Consider the following 22590-nt stretch of genomic DNA (forward strand, 5'->3'; position numbering starts at 1 on the left):
AAAAACCCAAACCAAAAACCTAAAACCCAACCCAAAACCTGTGAAATGCCTATGAACCTATCCTTCTTCCAGCAGATGGCTATCAAAATAAAGGAACGTGATTACATCCGATTATTAATTCCACTGGTCAGGTTCATTTTATTGAAGTGAGAAATGCAGCTGCCACCCACCCTGAGGGGTGCACAGTAGAGGGTTGATGCTTCTCACCCCCCAGCTCCTGCCCCCTCTCCAGCAGGGACTGCAGCTGTCTCTTCTGGCAGAGCTGTGCTGGCCACAGTCCTGCCTGCCATCAGAAGGGCTGGCTCAGGGCAGCTGCCTCCCCATCATTTCCCCTCCTCCTCTCCTGGCAGGATGGAGAAGAACACTTACTGTGGAGCCCACAAGGCCAAGGACAGGCTGAGAAGAGCTGCCTGCATTAGGAAAAGCAGACCACAGAATGGAGCCCTTCTGGCTCTCCTCCTTAGCTGAATTCCTAGGAAGATTTTACAGTCCCAGGAAATCACTGTTTTTTTACATCTAGAGATGGTAAACAATTGCAGCTCAACTCTCCATGGGAGGTGTGCTCCTCACGATGCCTCACACACAAGAAAAGAAATACAGAGGTCTGAAAGTGACCCATACCCTGCACATGTGGGGAAGCAGCTGCAGCAGGTGGGCACAGAAACAGATAAGGAACTGCCAGGTCTAATAGGTGTTAGGCTCATGCTGGTAGGGGCAGCAGAAAAGCCCGGCGAGGAAGCGGGGGAGTGGGAGAAGGAAAAGGGAGAGCAGCTTCCATGGTGAAGTGACAGTTGTGGGGGAAGAAAAAAAGAAAAAGGGTATTGGTAATAAAATCCCCACACTCATCCCTGGTTTCATGATGACCCGGTGAAGACAGGAGAGGCAAGTTTAGTCATAATATACAAAAAAGTCTCAGAGTGAAATTACACAGAACACGCAGTGTTTCAAGAACCTTAATTCAATCCATTGAAACAGTTGTGAGGTTCCGGTTCTCACGGTTCATACATGCCTGTAACAAACCCGACACCTCCGATTTGCTGGGTGAACCACAGCTAGGATTCAGACAGAGCAGGGATGCAGCAGGAAAGGAGGATCCATGACACACCGCAGCTGCTTGCTGCTGCAGGTTACTGTTTCTGGTTCTGCTTTGCTGCCGGTCAGTTTCCACATGACATCTTACGAAACCCTTTGCCTTAGAAATTCCAGAAGCCTGGAGGAAGCTGAAGTCTTGGAACCAAAGACAACGGGAAAGGCTCTGGGTCAAGCACTCCATTAACAGCTACTAGCAAGGCTGTCAACATCACTTCGCATTTTTGAGCTTCATAATGAAACTGACTGGCCCCAGCTAGCAGAGATCAGGAGAGGAGCCAACCCAACGGAAGCACCGAGCTCAAACACTAAGCTAGGGAACACTCAGCACCTCACAGCACACAACATGCCTACGTTAACAAGCACCAGCTACAACTAGCTCTCCTGATTTCCCTGGGTTTTGAGGCATTTTGATTCTACTTTCTACGTAAGTTGTTTCACAAACACAGTATTCCTCTTTCCAAAGCCAGCAAGGTTTTGGCTGGTGCTCAAAATTCACAGCTATGTACTGTGTATGTATGAAACAAAATTCAGTTTGTTTCATACAGGAGAAATAAACAGATTTAGCAGCTGCAATCTTAAACCTTTGAAGAGGCTTGTAATTTAAATTAGCTTCCTGAGCAACTTGGATGAGCTGTCCTTTCAGGTTTCATCTTGCACATTAGAAGTCTGCTGAATACAATGCATATTGTTTGGCAGGGAGGCAGCACACTGACAACCCCACCTCCTCAGAGTGCTTCTGCTGTCCTGCTTCTCACCAAAACCACGAACAAGGAAGCAAACAGTGAAGTTCACCAGATAATAATGGCCAAGTGAAGCCTTGCTAAGCATGAGCCCCCAAACACCCACACAAAGAGAACTACTTAATTCTTGTGTCTGTCAGCAGCATTCCACACGGAAGAACTTCTGAAACATCATTCTGTATGTGCCTGGGCCTTCGATTAGGAGTGGAAGCCAGCCCAGGAGAACAGCCAGCATTGTTCTACAGATTACAGGAGCTGAAGAACCCCTTGCAAGTTTGTTCTAACAGGGATCATTCCAGTTCAATCTTCACCTACCCACATGCTCCATTTTCCCTTCTTCAGTGCTTTTTGCTCTGTTCTTCCATAGAAGGTAAAAATCTGTTTGAAATCCTCCTCTCACCCTCACGACAGAGGGTGGTGCTGAGGCAGGGCAAATCGCATCCTCTTCATCACTCCAGCATCCGGATCAGGTGTCTATGGTGCAAACTTTGAATCCTTTGGCTCGTATTTGCTGCAAGCTGCTCTGCACTCCACAGTACACAGTGTTCTGCACAGCGTTTCTGTCGCCTTTTTTGAATCCTCCATTTGCTCTTGCCATTTTATTTGCCCTACCTGAAATTGAATTTAAGGCCGTGCTACTTCTTTGTTACACATTCTGGTGTAATTACTACCTACCTGGTGTGATTACTTACTGACACGTGCCAGCTTGACACTGCAGGGCTTCCATCTGCTGTGGATTGTACCCCCAACTCAAGTCTTTCTAAATACACGTTGGGAGTAGACAGAGGCTTTGTATATGGCAAAGAAAGGTGCAACTGACTATCATTACCCTTCCTTGCTGCAGCAGTAAAGGATTGGAAGCAGCTAGCAATACATTTTTCAGCAGCTTTGCACACTGAACAGATTAACAGCCAAAGGAGCAGCATGTTCTTTATGGGATACAGGTAGAAAAATTATTTGATAAAAAAATGCTAGAAAAGCTATCTTATATTAAGTTCTTGTAACTTCATCAGACTATTCAGAGCAGTAAGCAGAATATGCAAAACATTAGCAATGGCAACAGCCTTTCCCTAACAGAGCTTTGCTTTGCTTGCTTCTCAGCTTGCTAATGCTTCTCCTCCCTGCCCTATGCTTATATCCCACCCATGCTCCTTTGGTTATGTCTCCATTTTTCCCTATCCTCCCTGTTTTCCACCCTTCTCCTTGGGGATCCTCTGTGGTAGTTCTACATTGCTATGCTTTTCTTTTTTTAAAAAATAAACTTTTTTTAATGTCACCAAGTGCTTTGTTCCCAACTCTGAAAGATTCCACTTCCCTCATTCTTGTTTGAGAGCATAGAGCCAAAAGACACTTCTTGGCACATTGTAAGTACTGTCCCAGCAGTGACTCCTCCTCCTCCTGCGTTCCCTCACAGATTCCCCATATCCATGAAGTCCTTCATCACTGTACGTTACACACCCCCACCCCCACCGCCCATCTCCCTTCAGGCTGCTCATTCCTCCCTCAGTCTTGTCCACTTGTTCCTGTTCTCCTTCCCTTTGAGTCCTGCCACGCAGATATGCAAGCTTCTTGTTTCTCTTAGGGGATGGGAGAGTAAGTTTCTCTTGGGGGATGGGATGGCATTGCATTACACCAAGTCCTGTGCAAGAACCCCTGACGGCACCATACAGGCAGTCTAAGAAATTCAGCTGCCAAACCACAGAGCACACTGCAGGGACTCTTCAACAGAAGAGACACTTCTGATGGCACACTTGGTTTCTAAGAGGTTCGGTCAACTAATGAGAACCACTTCTCTAACACTCGCATATTGTTCTGAAAGAGGCAGCGTAAATGCTTTGTGTATTCGGGTTGCTTCTCCCTTGGGAAAGAAAGAAACATGCAAAGTCATTTTGTTTGTTTTAATTGATCACTGGTTAAGTTGTAATACATTTCAAAGCAAAATATTCTGTGCAAGGACATTGTGCTAAACATCAAACCTACTTTGAAACAAGGCTTAATTTGACAATATTACCATTATATACATACAGGTATAATTTTCACTATTAGCAAAATTACTCAGTACATTGCATTTCCTGAAAGATTGCAAAGAATGAATATCTGTTCTGTCCTTCCACATCCCCAAACTAGAAAAATCACAGGTATAGAAAGTACAATCACAACTACAGGTAAATACAATAAGGACCTCAGAACAACTAAGTCCTTATCAGAGATGACAATCGCTTCTAGAAGTCTACATTGCAAATATACAGTACATTCCACTGAAGAGTTTTGGGAGTTCTCACAATGCCTCTTAATCCTCTTTTGGTAATAAAAAGTTCCTGTGACAACGTGTATCCTTTATAAAAATGACTGAATTCTTATTTTTGGAGCGTATGTTAGAAGCTTAATGCAGTCCGAACTGCAGCCTACAATAAACTCACCCAAACAGAGAGCAAGTGAGCACTGCAAGATTCATCGAGATCAGAACCACAGCTCAGCTGAGTCACACCCTTTGCTCCTTGTCACTGGGCATTCTGCACCAGGGACAGACTCAAGGGGCAATAAATGATACATTCCTTATACAGCTTTCGCAGGTCAATCACCCGCAAATCCTTGACAGAAAATGTCAACCAACTCACAAAGCACAGGCATCTGTACAAGACTAATCTGAACTTATTTACAAAGCATTTGTTACATTGCAATTGTTATACAGTTAAAGGTCACAGCTAAGGAGCAACAAGGTTTCCCCATTTATGCTACCCCGAAATATTCCTGTGAGCAACAGAAAACGCAATGGCCAATCACTACGCAAACATACTGCTGCTGCTGTGGAAACTGCAGCCTGGCCCTGAGACGTGGAACGGTGCATGCAACCTGGCCATCTCAGTCCTGGGCATGCAGCTTTGGGGCTTAGCCTGCGTTCAGGAAGGAACTGTTACTCTGTGCTTGGCAAGACAACATTGGAGGAACTTTCTAGAATTAGCAAGAAAGTGGAGGTAAACAAGCCATTTTTCATGAACACTAGTTACCCTCACAGGTGGAATGCCAAGGGCTTAGCCTCTATTTGAAGGAAATGCACTTCAGTACTGTTGTAGGTTTTCCATTCTGTACTCGCTGAATGAAGTTACCACTGATTAGCAAACTACCTGAACTTTACCCAAACGACAAAGCAGAGGAAGTTTTCCTCCCAGGTTTGACGTTTGGCAATCACTACCCACTAACAATACGGAGTATAACCCTGTGATCTAATATGAATGTATGCTCATTTTCTTTCTCTTCCCTGTTGTGAAGTTCAAGGAAATTTGACAGCATCAGGAAACATCAGAGGCATGCCCAAGGTTAAAGACACCAAGCGATTTCCTCCAACATGGTCAAAACACACCACTCTTCCACATGCGGCAGGTTCTAGTCACGTGCACTCCTAACACAGATTCTTCTTCACAGATCTCCATTTTAAGGTGGCCTCCAGATCTAACAGCAATGTAACATAAACAACTTAATTCAGAAATAACTAGTGGAAACCTGCCCTATCATTTTATAAGCCCTGCTTTATAGCAACTTCTGCAGAAAAGCCTAGCACTTGGTACTGCCGCTTGCCTATAGCTTACCAGTAGCACTTCTAAAAGGCCTGGAAAAGCAGGCTACAAACCTTTCTAGGTTCCTTCTACCAGTCTAGACGACTTTTTAGCAGAGGAAGGTAGGAATAGGTCAACTTTAGAAAAAAATCTGAGATGCAGATTAGAATCGGGATGTTCTTCTCTACTCTTTCCTTAATTTATGCTGCATTGTTTTTCTGTGCTCCTGCAATAACCGTGTCAAGCTACTGGCTTTGAAAAACTGGATCCCGGTAGGCTACAAAGGCGGCATGGTATGAGTCAGTTGTCATTAACAGACAAAAGAACTTAGAAACATGGGCCAAAAGGCACTGTGATTTGCTACAAGAGTAAAGGAGATCACAACAGAACTTCAAGTGCCACATGTGAAGTCTGGTAGACACATTAACCTATTGGCAACATTCAGTCACCTCAACCTCAAGCTTTGCAGGCAGCAGAAGCAGATATAAAGTCTAGCTTTCAGGGCACAATTTCACTTCAACATTTCAAAATCTAACTGTGCAATGAATAATAATATAAGCATGAATGGAAAATATACATTTTAAGCCCACAGACAATTCACAGTATCTAATCAAGTCTCAGCTTAATCATTTTTTTCTGTAGCCTGTTCTAAAAGCTTTTCAGCTTGTGGACATTAAGAATATAGCTACAGTGAAATGGGTATGTAATAGTTTGAGTGCAGTCCTAGCCGGTACAGCAGACAACCAACTAACAATGAAGTACAGAGCATGAGAAAGGCTGAAAAGCCCTCATTCCCAGTTGGTTGTTTTGGGGGTTTTTTACCACTTCTTGGAACTTCTGGATTTTTCTTCCAAATGACCCTCGCCTTTAGAAGGAACATTAAGACCCAACATATGTTTCTAGAGGATTTACCTTAGCTTCCCTCCCCCCAGACTGCTGTAACTAAAAAAAAAAAATAATAATATAAGCCTTATGAAACATCTTTATTGGTCCTCATGCTGCTTTATCTTCTACAGAAAACAAATCTTCAGTTCACTATGTTCATCAGTGCATGGCAGTGGAAAGCCTCATCCAGAACTGTCCAGTTGGCATTAAAAAAAAATCTCACGTTTTCTCTTCAGATGTTGTTCAGCTGAACAGGTACCTCTGATAACTGTACAGCTTCACTCTCAGTTCAGCATGCAAAATGTATAAAACAGTGAGATGATAAAAATATCCCCTTAAATGCCCAACTGTACTTTCTTCAAGAGACTGCTGCCAAAGCTTTAATACCACAACACTTAATTTTCTACATTTTCAACTAGATACATAAATTGCATTTTGTTATTACACAGAGTATAACAGTCATTGGTCATTTGCATTCATTCACCCCAGCACTAGTGAAAAACCGCCTTCTGGACAGGGATGAGAAAACATGGCAAGTTTTGTTATGAAGTTTGTGTCTACTCTTCTTGCACGGAAGGTAGGTGAGCAGATATGCAACAGTCTACCAATACACTCCGTATTTTCATGTACACTGATGTCATGCATATCTCAAAAATACGTAAGTTCAGACATGCAGCAAAATGTGTTAAAGCACTTCAAATGCTCCCCAGATGGTAGTGAGTAATGGAGTATTACTCAGACAAATCAAAGCAGAGTAAAATGTTTTGTGCTTACACTTCAAGTTTCAGAGTAACATTATTTCTATCTTAGTAGCCGAAAGTCCAATGGAAGGAACGTTCCACTGAAATCAGAAGCAAGAGACACCATTTTAAGAGCTAGGAAAGTAAGTTCTCATCAGAGTACTGCCTTCCAAAGGTTCACAATAAATAACAAAACAGCAGGAACATGCAGACCTTAAATTTAGTCAGGATTTGTTTCCAGATTCATGGTATGTAAGAAGACTAAAGATCAAGAACAACCCTGGCTTACTGTCCCACATTTGGGGTCTTTTTGGCTAAACACCTGTTACTTTGTTATAAGAAACACAGGTATTGCCAGAAAACATTATTTACAGAATGATTATCAGATTGATTACAGAAAATACAGATAAAAATATACACCTTCAGCTCTGAGATAAGCCAAGCAAATTCACTGCTGATAACCAAAACTCAGTAAGGCGACAGGCAGCAAACAAAAAATGAATGACAAAACTACTAAAAGATAGTAGACAAATTGAGGAAAGCAGAGGGAAAACAAAGACTGATGAAATTGGAATGATTTCTAATTAATACTAGTATACCAGAAATCATGGAGCTTCATTAAAAATCTATTTTACCATATACAAATCTGAAAGGAAATCTTTACTCCCAGACTGATTTCTTCAAGTACTAAGCAGCTGGTTTTTTTAATGCATCTGTGTAATGCTTTGTACTCTACATCTTCCAAAATACATCACCACACTAATGAATTAATAGAAACTGCTGAAATCATGATAAAGCTCTTCATAAATCATAGGCACAATAAAGTCACAACAATGCTCAGCTCCAGCTTTTGGAAGCAGTTCTGGAACAGATTAAGTTTTAAAAAAGGGATTTTGATCCCTGGTTTTCAAACTCTGACCATGCATCATTCAATTCCATGAAGATCATTTTGGCATACTGCTCATAAGGTTGTCCTGTGGCCTGAAAAAAAACAGAACACATTAGAAGCTTAAAAAGAACAGAAGTTGTGTGACTCGGGAAAGATCTCACCCCTTTTATATTTGCTATCTTATTCAAAAACTTTAGACTGCTCCGTGAATATAATTTTGCAGACACACAGCTCTCTCCGATCTTATCCAAAGTTTGGCATGATTATTTTAAACAAAGCCGAAGTCTTGGTTTCCTTACATTACTTCAAACTTTTAGTGCAATTCATAAACAACTTAAAGATTTTGAAGCCGTTCTTTTCATAAATAGTTTTAGTGAGTATTAGTTAATGATCAAATCCAGTCATTTTTGGGATTGCTTCCTGACAGACCTTGCAGTAATGTAAAAGAACAACATTTAAGCACTATTTAAGATGACCCCTTTGGGACAGATTTCCTGGAGAAAAATCTGTTGCTTATTGTGAATGATACTAAGATTCAACATTAACTACATAGCACCTTCTGTGCATATGCCTCCATATTCAAATGAAGATGGTATGCTCCTGATTCCCTGCCTGTTTCACATCAGCCCTGCCTCTGGGCCAACCCAACCCTCATGCTTAGTGAAGATTCAGTCCCACAAGACGAGCCATTTTAACGGGTTCTTTCCAACACAAAAAGGAAGCCCCAGAGCCCTCTCCATTATCCTTCCCTTTCTCCTGCTGCTTGGCTTTTGCCAGCTGCAGTACTTTACAGACACTTCTACGGACTGCTTTAAGTCAAAGTGGCAAACAAAAAAACAAAAAAAAAAAAAAAAAGAGGAAGAAAATGCCTCTAAAGACCTGCATACTGACACTGATGCACTAAGGGGCTTACAGAAAGCACCAAAAAAACCACCACAACGGTGGAGGAAGGCACATGGGCAAGAACAGCAACATGGCCAAAATCAGCAAAGGACTGGGGGGAAGAAAAGAATGAACAATGTCTTGTTTCTTTGTTATGGATACAGGACAACATATGGCTTAGAATATGGCTCACTGAACCACCAGTGATACAAAACCCTTAAAATTCAAACCCGGTATATTCAATGTTTATCTTTTTATCTCAAACACAGCCTAGAGCAGTAACTCAGGATAAGAAGCTACCTTTATACATTGGGAGAATAACAAACAGCAACAGAATGCATTAAATATTTTTAAAAGACAACTGGAATGTCACATTCATCAAGTATTTTTTAACTGCTAATTTGTTTACTCTAGTAAAGTTTACTTTTTCTGGTTCCTAGTAAAGTTGTTTATTAAAGGAGGCTCAGCAGGTTTTTTCCACCAGTTTTGCTGTGGTGGCCTCCGAGTCTTCATACACTGGTGAATAGTCCTAAAAGACCTGAAGTATCAGCTGGTAGAAATAAAGCAGATTCTACTAATCAGCATTAAACCTGCCTGCAGTCAGTCAGAACCCAGCATAACTGACTTTGGTGCTCAGTACAACCTTAATGGGATCTTTCATTTGTTAACATTTACCTGTTGGAACTCTGCACTGTGACAGGGTGACAAGAAAAATCCTGTACTACCTGAACGCAGGAGGACACCAAATCCAGAAGACAACAGAAGCAAAGTGAAGAGCATCTAGTGTGCTAATCAAGAAATAAGGCTGCATCACCTCAGGGACTAGCATGGTGTGGTAAAAACAGTTCGCATTCCTTCTAGAAGGAAACAAGATCCGAGGCACATGCTCACCTTGTCTGGATGTACTACAAGCACTGCTTTCCTGTAGTACTTCTTTACTTGTTCAGGAGTTACTAGATCTGCCATGCTGACTGGTTTCCACTTATTTTCCCCTTCCCAAAGCACTGTATGAAGAGTGGATATTAATGCTCTGATATTTCTCTCCTTTCCTTCAATCCATTCAAGAATCTGGGAAAAACAGAATGTATAGAATGATGCAGCACTGTAAACGTTCTCAGTCTGTCTGAAGACATAATCTTCACTCTGTACAAGACCACAAGATTAAGACCCAAGTACAGTTGTCTTGCTGCATTCACCCCAGAGGTCCAACTGCTCTACTACATTTTTCTTTCTGGTACCCAGACCATTAACCACCTAAAAGTGGTATTTTACATCTGCCATTACAGAGTAGCTCATTGTTACCAGTTCACTGCAGAAATTCAGTTGTTGCAAGAGAAATTATGAGAGTAACATATTACAAAACCTTGTAGAATTAATGACAAGAAAACTGACTGGAGTAATTAAGAACATCTGTCACAATTACATTAACTCCCTGTCAAGCCACAGCATTAGTTTACTAAAATTCTTTCTTTATTTGTACAAAAGTTTCAGATCATGTATATTAATAGTTAATGTTTACTTACGCAACCTGCGGGGGTGCACAAACTGAAGTGTTCTTTCAGATACCCCCAGGAAAGTTGATTAGAGTAACTAGCCGTTTTAGAGACTTAAAGAGAAATATTCAAGTCACTGTGACACAGTGACACAGTGTCTTCACTGAACACTGGTTTCAGTAATCTGAAAATCTCTGCCCTCTATCAGCAACAAGTATGGTAAATAAAAATCTGTACGTATTTCCATTTATGGTGATTTGTGTCAAAAGGTAACCATGCAAGCTGTGTACACTCTCTTCAAGTAAAACACTTTGTGAAAACAAATTTCATCATCCCTCCAAAGTTCTTTTATTAATATCTGAAGCACCATAAAGACTACAAAACTGGAAGTTACTAACATTTGATATTATGAGTAATACATCAAAAAATCTGAACAGCCGATCAGGCAACACCCCACAGATCAGTTCTACAGCCTATCTCCAGAACTGTACCTTTTCATAATTTCTTAGGTTAGCACTTGTTAACCGGTAAATGCAAGGAAGTGGTCACCCTGAAGACAACTACTCACCCACCTGTTTTTTGAAAGTGTAGTTTTGTATTATCAGCCAAACCCACCTTTTCTAAGGAGACCTTTAGGAATACTAGAGATAAAGAACAGTCTGGGCTTCAAGAAATGGACAAAATCCCAGGTTCTTAATTCTCCAAGCTTAGCTGAAACAAACAGGAACTCACGTTCCATCCACACACTTCTTGTGCTATATTCACTGCCAACTGCTTCTTGCTCATGCTAATTAACTTTTACAGTTATATTCGTTTAAATACAGATAGAACTTCATTCTGTTCTATTAGTTTGCTCTGTTAATCATTGTATCCTTCTGCTGTTATCAGTAGTTCCAATCACGAGTGCAGCTTTTCACTATAAACCAAAATCAACATTAAACAAACCTTGAGTTTCAAGGGATCCATATCTTTGGACATTTCTTGTTTTCTCATCTCAGCAATGGTCTTTGGTCCCTTTTTATCAGATTTAGTTGAAAACCCTTGATTAGATAAAAGATCCTCAAAGTCATTTTCTGAAACTTTTGGCTTTTGACCTATGAAAGAAGAAAAACATTAAATGAAAAGTTTAATAGGAGAATACATTAACTGGGAAAACACACTGCACTTAGACATACCTGCATGAGATCTCACTACCATGACAAATATTCTTCAGTGGCCTGATAAATGAATTACAAGACTACGGAAGGATAAGAACAAGAGGGGTTACTGACAAGTTCTCAGCCCAGCAGAGCAGATAACCTCATGTGTGTACATGTGACTAAATACTTATACATCCTCTTTTTTAAAAAATGGAGCACGAGGGAATACACACCTACCTATTTATGATTTTGGAAACAGTTCCACTTCTCCACCATAAAGTAATGCTAACTGCCGCGCAGCAGTTTTTCAAGTGACCATATACTCACTCTAGTCCAAAGTATTTACTCAACATTTAAGTATGTTGAAACAAGCACAATAATGGAGGGATAAAACATGAATAGTCATTACAGAACCAACAAATTTCAGAGAGCTGTAGAATAATTAAATTCTGAAGATGTGTTTGGATGTCATCCAGCCCAATGCCCAATCAAAACAGGGACAACAAGATAAGCTTCTCAGGTCCTTGTCCAGTTGAGGTCCACCTATTTTCAAGGACAAGGAACCACAAGATCCATTTCCCCATTTCAGCATTTCATGATGCTAAATGAAATTTTTTTCCCTGTTCTCCAGACTTCCCTGGGCTGCAACTTATGCCCACTGCCTCTCTATCCTGTCACCTCTTTGCAGATACAGATCAACAGAATTACTTCAACATACATAAGTACCTACTGCTCACCATAATCCTAATAAAATAAAATTTTCCAAGAAGGTTAACATAGAAGAGGCTATGCCCATCCCTATATGTCTAGGTTTGCATGTTCAGTGGGAATATCTTAAGGAACTAGTTCCAGGAATGACTCCACCTGTTCCTGTCCCCATCCTTGTTGGAAACACAAGAATTTTCAGTAAGTTTAACCTCAACCTTTCTTAAGGGTAGCTGCTATTCTTCAGGTAGGAAGAATGTTGCATCCTTTTACCTGTGTATCACAAGTGGACTAGCATGAAGCAACATTACCAACCACCTCCCCCTGGATAGGTCAAATTTACCTTTTTAACCCAGTGATGCAAAACCAGCACCCATGTGGGTTAGTGAATATAGCCTTGAGACTTTATACCCGCACCTGCAAATATTTTGGGGTCATGGCCAGTTTATCTCTGTGATATTCCAGTGTAGTTTTGCAAAAGCAGGACACCAGATTTGCCAAGCTTTTTTCTGATTTCTACTAGATAATAATCTCAACAGATATTAAAAAATGAAGGTACAAGAGTGTCTGCAGCTAACAGAGCATCTGACTAACTTCAGCAGGCCATTATACTGACTAACTTCAGCAGGCCATTATAAGTGATGCCTTCAGAAAACTTACCAAAGCTTAGGGTTCTGACTCCTCTTTCTTCTCGTCCCCCAATGACACTGAAGTTTACTGTGTAATTGGGTTTAGCTGCTGTGCTGGATTTGGGCTGGGACTGCCATGAAGTACTTTGTGGTTTCATCGATTTCTGCCACTGATTTCCCAGCTTCTGAGATGGAGCAGTCTTCTGACCAAAGCCACTACTTGAAAGTCCACCACTGGAGGAACCTAACAATAAACACCTAATTAAGTTTTTCAGCTCAGTATCTGTCACCTGTTTAATACAAGTAAGACAGTTTAGTTTTGACATCCAACCACATAGTTTATAGTGATACCATTATAAAAGAGAACACTTACAGAAAAACTTGTCTAAAATGAATTGAAGAGTCTCATTAACGAGTAACTTGGATGGCAGGAGCTAGAACTGTTACTGAAAGTCTCTGTCTCTTACCATTAAAGTTCTCAACTGTTAGTTTTAGCAGAAGCATCTGCTCTTGCCTGGTCAGCTAGGCATGTGTAAGGTCAGAAAATAATTTGGCATTGACATTAGTTCTGCCTCCCAATTCATTATACTTCAACAATCGTTAATATGCGGAGGACAATAAAATATTCTCAATATATTACATTTTCTTGATCATAGAATTAGTTTTTCAAATGAATGCTTTCCAAGTTTCTAGTGATTTCTTGCACTACTGTTTAAGAAAGATGAAAACATTACCCTACAGCAGCATTAGCAGGGAATGTTGCACATGAGTAAGAAAGGCACTGAAACCTGCAGGAGACTGTTGTAATCACCTTGGTGTAATCAACAAGCCTCTATCAACACAATATTGACTCAAATTTTAGTATCCCATTTCCTTTCATTAAACCAGTATAAAATAACCCTGCTTAGCAGCTTCACTGCTCCTTACTTTGGGAAGAACGTACAGGGCCTTTTCTCAACGCTACAATACTCACTGTAAACAAATTGAGCAGAATAAAGCTCCAACCTTCTAAATTCATTATTCAGCTTTTTGTCTCACTGAAGAAAATAAACCTGATTTTTTTTTTATTCTAAACCAAGCCACCATTCAGTTGCCCTTGACTGACTTCCTTTGGAAAGATTCCTAGAAACCGAGTTCCCTTGACAAGTTGCATATACCTGGCATTATACCGAGGCAAAAAATAGAATGATGACTGAATTTAGATACATATAGATTTTTTTTGTAAGAGAAACATTTGATATATGTGGCATCCTAAACAGCTTAAGACTTCTTCATGTTGGAAGAATTCCCTAAAAGTGAGAGAACCACAAATTCAAGACTAGTGGTCAAATATAATTACACACCTGAAGCCAGTCAGGAAGTCTAATATGAATGAAATACCAACACTTCAAAACCAGAAAATCTTTATCACTGGTCTTGAATGACAAACTTATGATCCCATCTCATTATTTCTTGGAAGAAGGTAGATTATTATTTGAATCTCCACATACATTAATGATCAGCTGCTGCTGCTTAGAACCGAACTTTCAGATCAAACATATCCCAAGTCAGCTTAAACTTACTTGTTCTTATTTTTATCCCCTTTGATTCAGCCTAAAGCCTCAGAAAAAACACCCAAGCTTGTCTGTGTAGACACAGCAATGTAAACTTGTTTTCTTCTTTCAAAACTAGTTCCCCACACCTCAGATCTCTTGATAGCTCTTTCTGGTAGCCACTGCTCATAGCTGTAACAGTTTACACAAAAAGTCTCCCCAGGGCCACCTACAAGATACCATACTATACCTCTAATACCATACCTGATAAAACCTGGTACTGCAATACAACACCTGATAGAATCTACAATTGCACTAGTTTTTTTATGAAAGCATACAATTGTATAGAAGTGATTGAAGACTGAGGTAACTAATGTGTGAAATTCACAGGAAAAAAAAAAAATAGCCCCATCACTTGTCAGAGTACATAACCTTCCACACTGAAAAATAATCTCATTCTACTACTCTTTCCAAGCATTCTACATTCCTTATTTCATTCTTGAAAGCAAATAAATTCTTCCTGTAGAACAAGCTAATGCCTCACTAGCAACTTTTCAACACTACACTCCTACTTTCTGGTACAAGATCATCCCTAGAAATGAAGGGTGTGAGAACAACTATTACAGAACAGTCTTGGTATCCCACCACTAGCCTCATACACTACTAACACCTCCCTCTAGCTATTGCTTGTTTTCTGTTTATGTAGCACTCCCAATTAAGCAGCTTTCATGACGACTTTTATGTGAAGGCCAAAACTCCTATGAAAAATACAACACCGAGTCTAAACTCCAGTTGCTATAACTCCCTGAAAATTCTGTTCATGCCTAAGAAGGTTAACTAGCACAGTGACATCTGGCTACTTTCTAATGCAGTCATTTTTCCTATTGAAAGTTACCTGAAAGAATAACAAATTGATCTAAATCCTGCTAAAACCAGTAAATTTCTCCCACTGGTTCAGTATGTCAAAGATAAGTTGACTTTTTTTAATGTCACACTATCTATAGATTTTATTAATAAGTCCATACTAACCTAAATTATTAAGCTAGAAAGTTTTTGTAAACTGTTTACTGCAGAGCAGCCTTATTGGTACTGCTTCAACACCAGAATTTTGCAAGTAGTTATGCACAGGCAACATAAAGAAGCCAAATAGTGTACGTTACCTATGTTTACATAAGATAATTCCACCAAGAGGGTACTCAATGCAATACACAATGCTAATTGCCAAGGCAACAGGATAAAACCTCTGTCAGCTCCAAGCTAAGGGAAAAGCACATTTCTGTAATTCAGCAGCTCAACAAATACAGGCTGTTCCAAATCATTCCTTGGACTCTTGGCAGCTAGGCAAATTTAGCAGCTACAGATCAGCCATTTGCTATGGCAGTGTGGTCCTGAAATGCACGGACCTCAGCTCTTTTCATTGTCCTTAGTTTTTCTGCTGTTTGAGAATGCTGCAGGGCTAATTCCTGAGTCTGGGGTGAAGATAACATCCTGGAACAAGTGTTACTCCACGTTGTGTCTTATCTTCCATAACTTCTTGTGCACAGCACTGCAAACCGACAAATAACGCTCATGCTATAGGTGTACAAGTATGGGCTTGATTTGTGCTCATCTTGAACATGACATATTTGAGCAGCGGAGCTACAAAGGCCTACTGAAATAAAACAACTGCTGCTTTGGATCTAAAAGAATTTAACTCAGGTTTCGCTTTATATCCTTCACAGCACAGCATCAATCAATGCTGGATAAGAAACTTCATGCTCAGTTACTTAATCAGCAACCCTGGGTTTCTCTTACCCTCTGAACTAGATTCTGAAGCACTACGTATTACACTGTTTCTAAGTCACAGTGTGGTTATCTTCTTAAATACTATTCTGGATGTTTCATGCAATCTGAGTAAAAATTCAGTCTTTTCTTGTTACTTGTCTGCTCCCAGCAACTGCCTCAAGCTGTTTGTTAATTAAAAGAAAATGGTTTACATAAGCTATCAGTTACATTTATTGGTACAAGAAGCAAATCAAATGTTAGTGGCATTATGTATAGTCTCTTAAAATTAACATCTTACCTGGAAGACCAGATCCAAGATTGGCAAGATCAGCAAAAGGATCAAAGTTCTGAGACTTAGCCTGGCTGAAAGACAGACCTGAAGACACACTGGACTGGCTCCCTGTGGTAAAACCTTGGCCTATGTGATAAGAAAACATATCATGCACCTGGTGTATTTGGAAATTGAGAAAATGAGTAAACACACTATTTCCACAACGCCTCATGTAAACCTCCCCACCATTGTGCCCCACAACATCTTTTACCATGGCAAGAATCACCATTACTATAGACAACAAACTATTTGGTTCCTCAGCCTTGAATGTACTTTGAAAAACTACACAGGTGCCTTACTGAAGAGGCATTTAAGCACAAGAGCATGGAGTCCTTTAAGCAACAGAGCAAAAAGGCATGAAGGCATGTTCAGCAGTATCAGATGATTAAACTGACTAAGTCTGGAGTATTTCTTATTCCCTTTAATGGAAGAATTTAATACCTTCAAAAAGAGGCTTCAACTGTGGTGATGCTACATCACTCGTTGCCGAGGAATCTGCCCAAGAATCCCATCCACCTAAGAGATCTGGATGGCTTGCAGAAGATGCTATTTTAGGTGGCTCTGGTGTCAAATTCCCTACAGAAAAAGAAAACCATCACAATAATTGATATCCTGCCAATACCAATAGAACTGTGTACCACATTGCCAGCTACAATGACCAACTACACAGCTTGCTTAAACTTCCCCGTAACACAGCCATGCAGTCTTACACAGGACTCAGAAGGGTTTTACCACTGGAATTCCTTCATTTGTATTTGAAACATCTCATGCACTTCATAGAGGAGGTATTTTCATGCATAGGCAGTGCTACGATTTTAACAACTTCGGTCTCCGGGGCAAAAGGACTAGCTAAGGGTTGGCTTCAGGGCACACTGATGATCCTGACAACACAACGGCTAACGAGAAAGCAGCAGTGCTTATGAAACAGTGCTCCATATCACTCAGCAGTCTGCGTGCTACACAGGTGGAGCCAGGTCATTTCAAACTGCAGGTTTGACTACTCCAGGCCTCGTGTGACAAAGGGAGCTCTTGACAAACTAATAGCCCTTTTCAGTTCAATACACGAATGAATGCATGCAATTAAAAAGCAGAATACAGGAAGAGTGATCTCTTCTGCGAAAAGATTGAGAATCACTAGCTCAGTGGATAGAAGCTGCTTTTCTATGTGCAAAGCAAAAGCACCATGCTAACTGAGAACAGATAATGAAACAGTCACATTCAAAAGGATGCAAGGCTGCTTCCACTAACTTCTAGAATGTGCCCTATCCCATACAGGGTTATAACTGCCACCACCTGACAAAAAATGATTTTGCACTTTCTGACACACAGAGTATGAGGTGAGCCATCCTCGGAATGAGAGGTCCTAGATAAGGAACACTCAAAAGCTGCACGCCAGCTCTGAGCATTCCCTTCAAGCACAGCTTGCAGAGACAAAGCAGAACCGTCCCTTCAATGCTATGACAACAGTCAGTGCTACAGAGCAAAGGTGGTATTTCAAAGCCAGTATGTTTAGTGGTACTCGAAGACATTTCCAAAGACTAGAATTTGGAAAGCTAACCCAGCCATCCTTTCAGAAATCGTGATGTTTTGATGCTTTGGATGTTCAGACACTACATCACAGCTTTTCACTTCTCTCAGCTTTACATTCTGAATAGCTACCAAGTCACAAAAACTATTTTATCTTACTTGAGGAAATAACTTGAAGCAAATTAAATATCCCTTCCACCACCTCAATCCACTAATTGTATTTATACTTAGATCTTACGGTTGCAAACAGAGAACATTAAATACTCTGCAGGAAATGTCTGCCGAGAGCCTGTATTCCAGCATTATCATCTCTGCTGCATGTGAAGGAAAATATCAAAATAAAATGCACAAAGACTCCAAAGTCTTCTGAAGGTATGGTACAATTTTCAGCCCTTTCTCCAGACTTAAGCTTGAGAGAAATAAGAGTAAGCTAGACTAAACTACAGCTGAATGCACTTGAAAGACTGAGAACACACTATGGGAATCAGCTGTTTTATAACTGCTGGTTTAAGAGCAATCAAATTCATCACATCCCCCACCCTGAACAAAGCAGGGAGCAGCCTACTTGTTCAGCAGTAAATTCACTATAAATAGTACAAGCTTACACTCATCCGTTATGCTTTTATCACAAAAATCTGAAACAATGGAGTACAATGTGCAATACACTGAACAGATAAGATGTTCCTTCTGCAACTGTTTATTCTTATGCTACATTCTTTCTAGTTGTACAATTTGGGCATTACAATAGATTTTCACATCAAGAAATAGTGCTACCAACATGATACTCCTACCTCTACATATTTTTGAAGAGACCGCATGCTGAATCCCTGATTTTTGTAACCTGGCACACTGGAATCATACAGATACATTACGGTAAAGGAGCAGAATATCTAAAGAGTAAAACATGAAGCATAGCTAAACATTCAGAAAGTTGAAGCAATTTATTACGGGCAAGGAGATCCATAGCTGCTTGCCCCTTAAGTTCTTCTTTAACGCACATATGTATAATCCTTAGCCATAAAGCAGTACACTGCTGAAGGTCAGAGCACAGTGCTTTACTAACAGTGCTCCAACCAAGCTAAGATACAAGAATAAGTTGGTGGTAATCAGATCACACTTCCCAGCTTCCCAAAATAAGAGCCCTACATTTTAGTCTATCAAACACACCACCTCACATTAGGTTTTCTTTATTTAACTTGTCATCTCTACAGGAAATCCTTTAATCACAGAGGACAACAGGATTTTCTGTGGACCGAGAGGCTGGTTTAATATGACACAAGGTTTTTTTAACCTTCTCTAAAGCCTGACTGAGAACAGCCTGAAACTAACTTCTACACAGGAGAATACTACATTGGTCAATCAGGTTTCTTTTGATCACCTTCTGCATCTCCTGCTATCTCTTGATCAGATCAGTTCATTCTTGCAAAGGGAAACACATTCCTGACTCAACCTGCATTAGAGATGACCACCTACTTGCATATCCAAACAAATCATTTCTGTTCTCAAAAGCGCTCGCTGAGCAGGTACCTACTAAGGAAAAAAGGATACTCCTCCAGCTACTGGTGACAGCTTGTTTTTGCAAGTGTGGCCACTCAAGTGCAGGTTATCGATTCTGAACTCAGTCATCCTACTAGCTTCTCTAAATTACTAGTTTTTTCACAGAAAATTAAAATACCTTGTTAACATACTGCCATTTAGCAAAACTGATCAACATTTTTATAGTACAGGATAGAATGCCTTAACAGATCAGATATTCTTTAAGACCCATTTTTCCTACAAATTGAAATCACATTTTAACACTCCTATGATTTTAAATTTCAAGGCACCCTAAGAAATACAAGCCTAAAATTCTAATTCTTGATTACGCTCACTGAAACCGCTTTTTCCTGTTATCTATAGAGGTTCAGTAACTGTTTACTACTCCAGAAAGCTTACCCATCGCTAAAATTTAATTCTAGACACGTATTACCGCTCTAACAGTAGATCCACCATGTCTCATGGCTGCAGCTTATTTTGAATGAACACTGACATTACTACTAATTTTTTTAGTGTGTTTAAAATTGTTCCTCACTTTAATGACTTCCTGTTTGCACTTTCTTCTGCTTGCTCAACATAATTCTTCCAAATACGTCATTTGAAAACACATTTGCCCTCTTCTCCAGTTGCTAGTTACCACGTCCTTTCACTCACTCACTCATGTTAGAAGCATTACAGCTATTAATTTTTCAAACTTCCCTGCTAAATACCTGAGCCTTTACCATTCCATCTGGTCACAAATACATACTCCATTTCAGCTGAACACAGAAAAGTCGTCCATTTTAAAGTCATCCTTTCGGTAAAGATAAGGAGCATGAAATATTATCCCAAGTCCTCCACTCCCACAGGGTTTTTAAAGCCTGAATATCAATGGAGAAAAATTGGGAAATCCCTGTATAACTGTAGACTAAACAAGAAGATGGGTACATTTTAAGCATCTTTTCCTTGTGTTGACAGAAAGCTCCAGAAATCACATTAAAATAGCAGTATGCTAATGCATTTACCACAGTGCAAGTTTTCAGCCAAAATAAGGAATAGTACACATGAAACAGTAAGCAGTGAAGTCATGTGTCAAAATATTTCTTTTCTTCTGTACTTGCTCAGATGTTACTAACAGCTGAACATTGATGGTGGTCTCCTAGAGGTTGCAGGGAAACATTCAGAGAGCAGAAAATCACGTTTATGTATTTTTACAACTTAAATTTAGTATATGAAAGAGTCCTCTGTCATATAGGGATTGAAGCACCTCTGATATGAGGACAGGCTGAAGATCCTGGTATTGTTTAATCTGGAGAAGAGAAGGACTGGGGGTGGGCAATCTTACCAATGTGTATAAATACTTAACAGGAAGAAATAAAGACAGCCAGGCTTCTTAGTGCTGTTCAGTGGAAGGACAAGAGGGCAATAGGCACAAACTGAAACACAGGAAACCCCATCTAAGCAGTAGTTTTTTCTGTAAGAGTAGTCAAGTACTGGCACACAAGTTGCCCATAGAGGTTGTTGAGTCTTGTTAAAGACTGCATCCTTGGAAACAATGAAAATCAGCAAGGTCATGGTCTTGAGCAGCCTGTTCTACCTGACCCTGCTTTGTGCAGGTCAACTAGATAATCTTCAGAGGTCCCTGACTCTGGAGTGAGATGAGATTTTTTGGCCAAGATGATGCTCCACAGATCAGTATTGATTAAAACTTCTGCTTTACAGAAAAAAAAAAAGTATCATCTGCTTGGTAATCTCATGTAGTGACAATGAAAGTGTCATAATTAAAAGCAGCATAAAACTGGCAACTATACAACTATAACACACAGCTGTTACTGTATCCAGGCCAGAACAAAAATGCCGCAAAGAAAGCAGCAAGTGGGATCTTCTCAGCAGAATCAACCACAGCTCAAATATAATGCTTAAATACATGGTAGAGAGGCTAATCAGCTGGCTAGTCTTATTTCAAGGATGAAGGCCTCATCTCAGACAGGCAAATACTGCATTTTTTTAAACGAGTTTCTCTGTAGCTAACACTCAGACTGTATCACTCAAAGGCAGGGTCAACTAGACAAGACTGTCCAACAACGATGGCAACTCAAAACTGCATGCAGTAAGTGCTGGGAAGAAAATGCTGCTGGATTCAGGGTGAGGAATGTGATACCACCATTCCTAACTACATCCAATTTCTAAGTAGGAGTCTGCAAGGGCAGACTCTGTGAGGAGAGGCCTAACTGCTCCATGCTGGACACAACCAGCTCCAATAGACCTACCGCAGGATACAGCTGCCAAGTGCTGCTCAGCCAAGAGGGGATGTTTTCACCTCTGGAAACACATACATAAATAAGAAAGGGTAAAAAACACTGCACAGCAGCTGTGAGAAGAGTGAGAAAAGCAAATGAAAACCAGCCCTGCAGACACCAAGGCCAATGGATGAAGGGGAGGAGGTGTTCCAGGTGCCAGAGCAGAGATTTCCCCACAGCCTGTGGAGAAAATCACAGTGGAGTAAAAATATCCACACTGCAGCCTGTAGATGAGCCCGTGCAGATGGATGTACGCTGGACACAGCCACAGCCCATGGAGAGGAGCCCACACAGCAGCAGGCTCCGGGCAGGAGCTGCAGCCCCTGGAGGACCCACACTGGAGCAGTCTGCTCCTGAAGGACTGTACCCTACAGAGACCCATGTTCCTGAAAGCCTAACCCATGGGAAGGACCTACACAGGAGCAGGGAACAGTGCGGGATGAGACAGCAGCAAAGAGCTGTTACAGACTGGCCACAAGCTCCATTCCTATGGAGAGGACCCACACTTGTCTTTGAAAGTCAGATTTAAAATGCCAACACTTCTGGCTCTACCACTCCATTTCTGTAAGGGTATGCTTCTCTAAAGAATGAGCATGCTCAGAAGCTCTACTTAGTAACACTTTGAAAATAATGTGTTTAGCAAGGAGATATGAGAAGACCGAACAGATCACAAAGCTTTTTGTTTAATGACAAATAGATTTTAAAATAAATGCATGAGGAAAAGACATCACCAAGAATACGTCAGAAATTAAATGAAAGAAATAAGATTAGAGTATTACATAATGTACTCCACAAGTGTATTACCAGAACACGTTCAGATCAAGAAGGTCCAAGCTAGCTTCAGCTTGCATTTAAATAATTGGCTACATTATA

At 40.5% G+C, this 22590-nt stretch overlaps 1 protein-coding gene across 2 annotated transcripts in view; it reads right to left on the bottom strand.

Annotated features, from left to right (window-relative positions):
- Positions 1-3716: 3716 nt before the first annotated feature.
- Positions 3717-22590, bottom strand: part of GAK (cyclin G associated kinase) — a 77142-nt gene continuing 58268 nt past the window's right edge. For both annotated transcript variants that reach the window (XM_055791491.1, XM_055791490.1), the window contains exons 23-28: positions 16817-16951; positions 16343-16462; positions 12780-12992; positions 11221-11369; positions 9674-9850; positions 3717-7992 (exon numbers count right to left, since the gene is read on the bottom strand). In XM_055791491.1, coding sequence (XP_055647466.1) covers positions 7891-7992; positions 9674-9850; positions 11221-11369; positions 12780-12992; positions 16343-16462; positions 16817-16951 — 896 coding nt within the window. In that variant the 3' untranslated portion in view covers positions 3717-7890. The remainder of the gene's footprint in view (positions 7993-9673; positions 9851-11220; positions 11370-12779; positions 12993-16342; positions 16463-16816; positions 16952-22590) is intronic.

This window comes from Falco peregrinus, chromosome Z, assembly GCF_023634155.1.
Source record: "Falco peregrinus isolate bFalPer1 chromosome Z, bFalPer1.pri, whole genome shotgun sequence".
Lineage (NCBI taxonomy): Eukaryota > Metazoa > Chordata > Aves > Falconiformes > Falconidae > Falco > Falco peregrinus.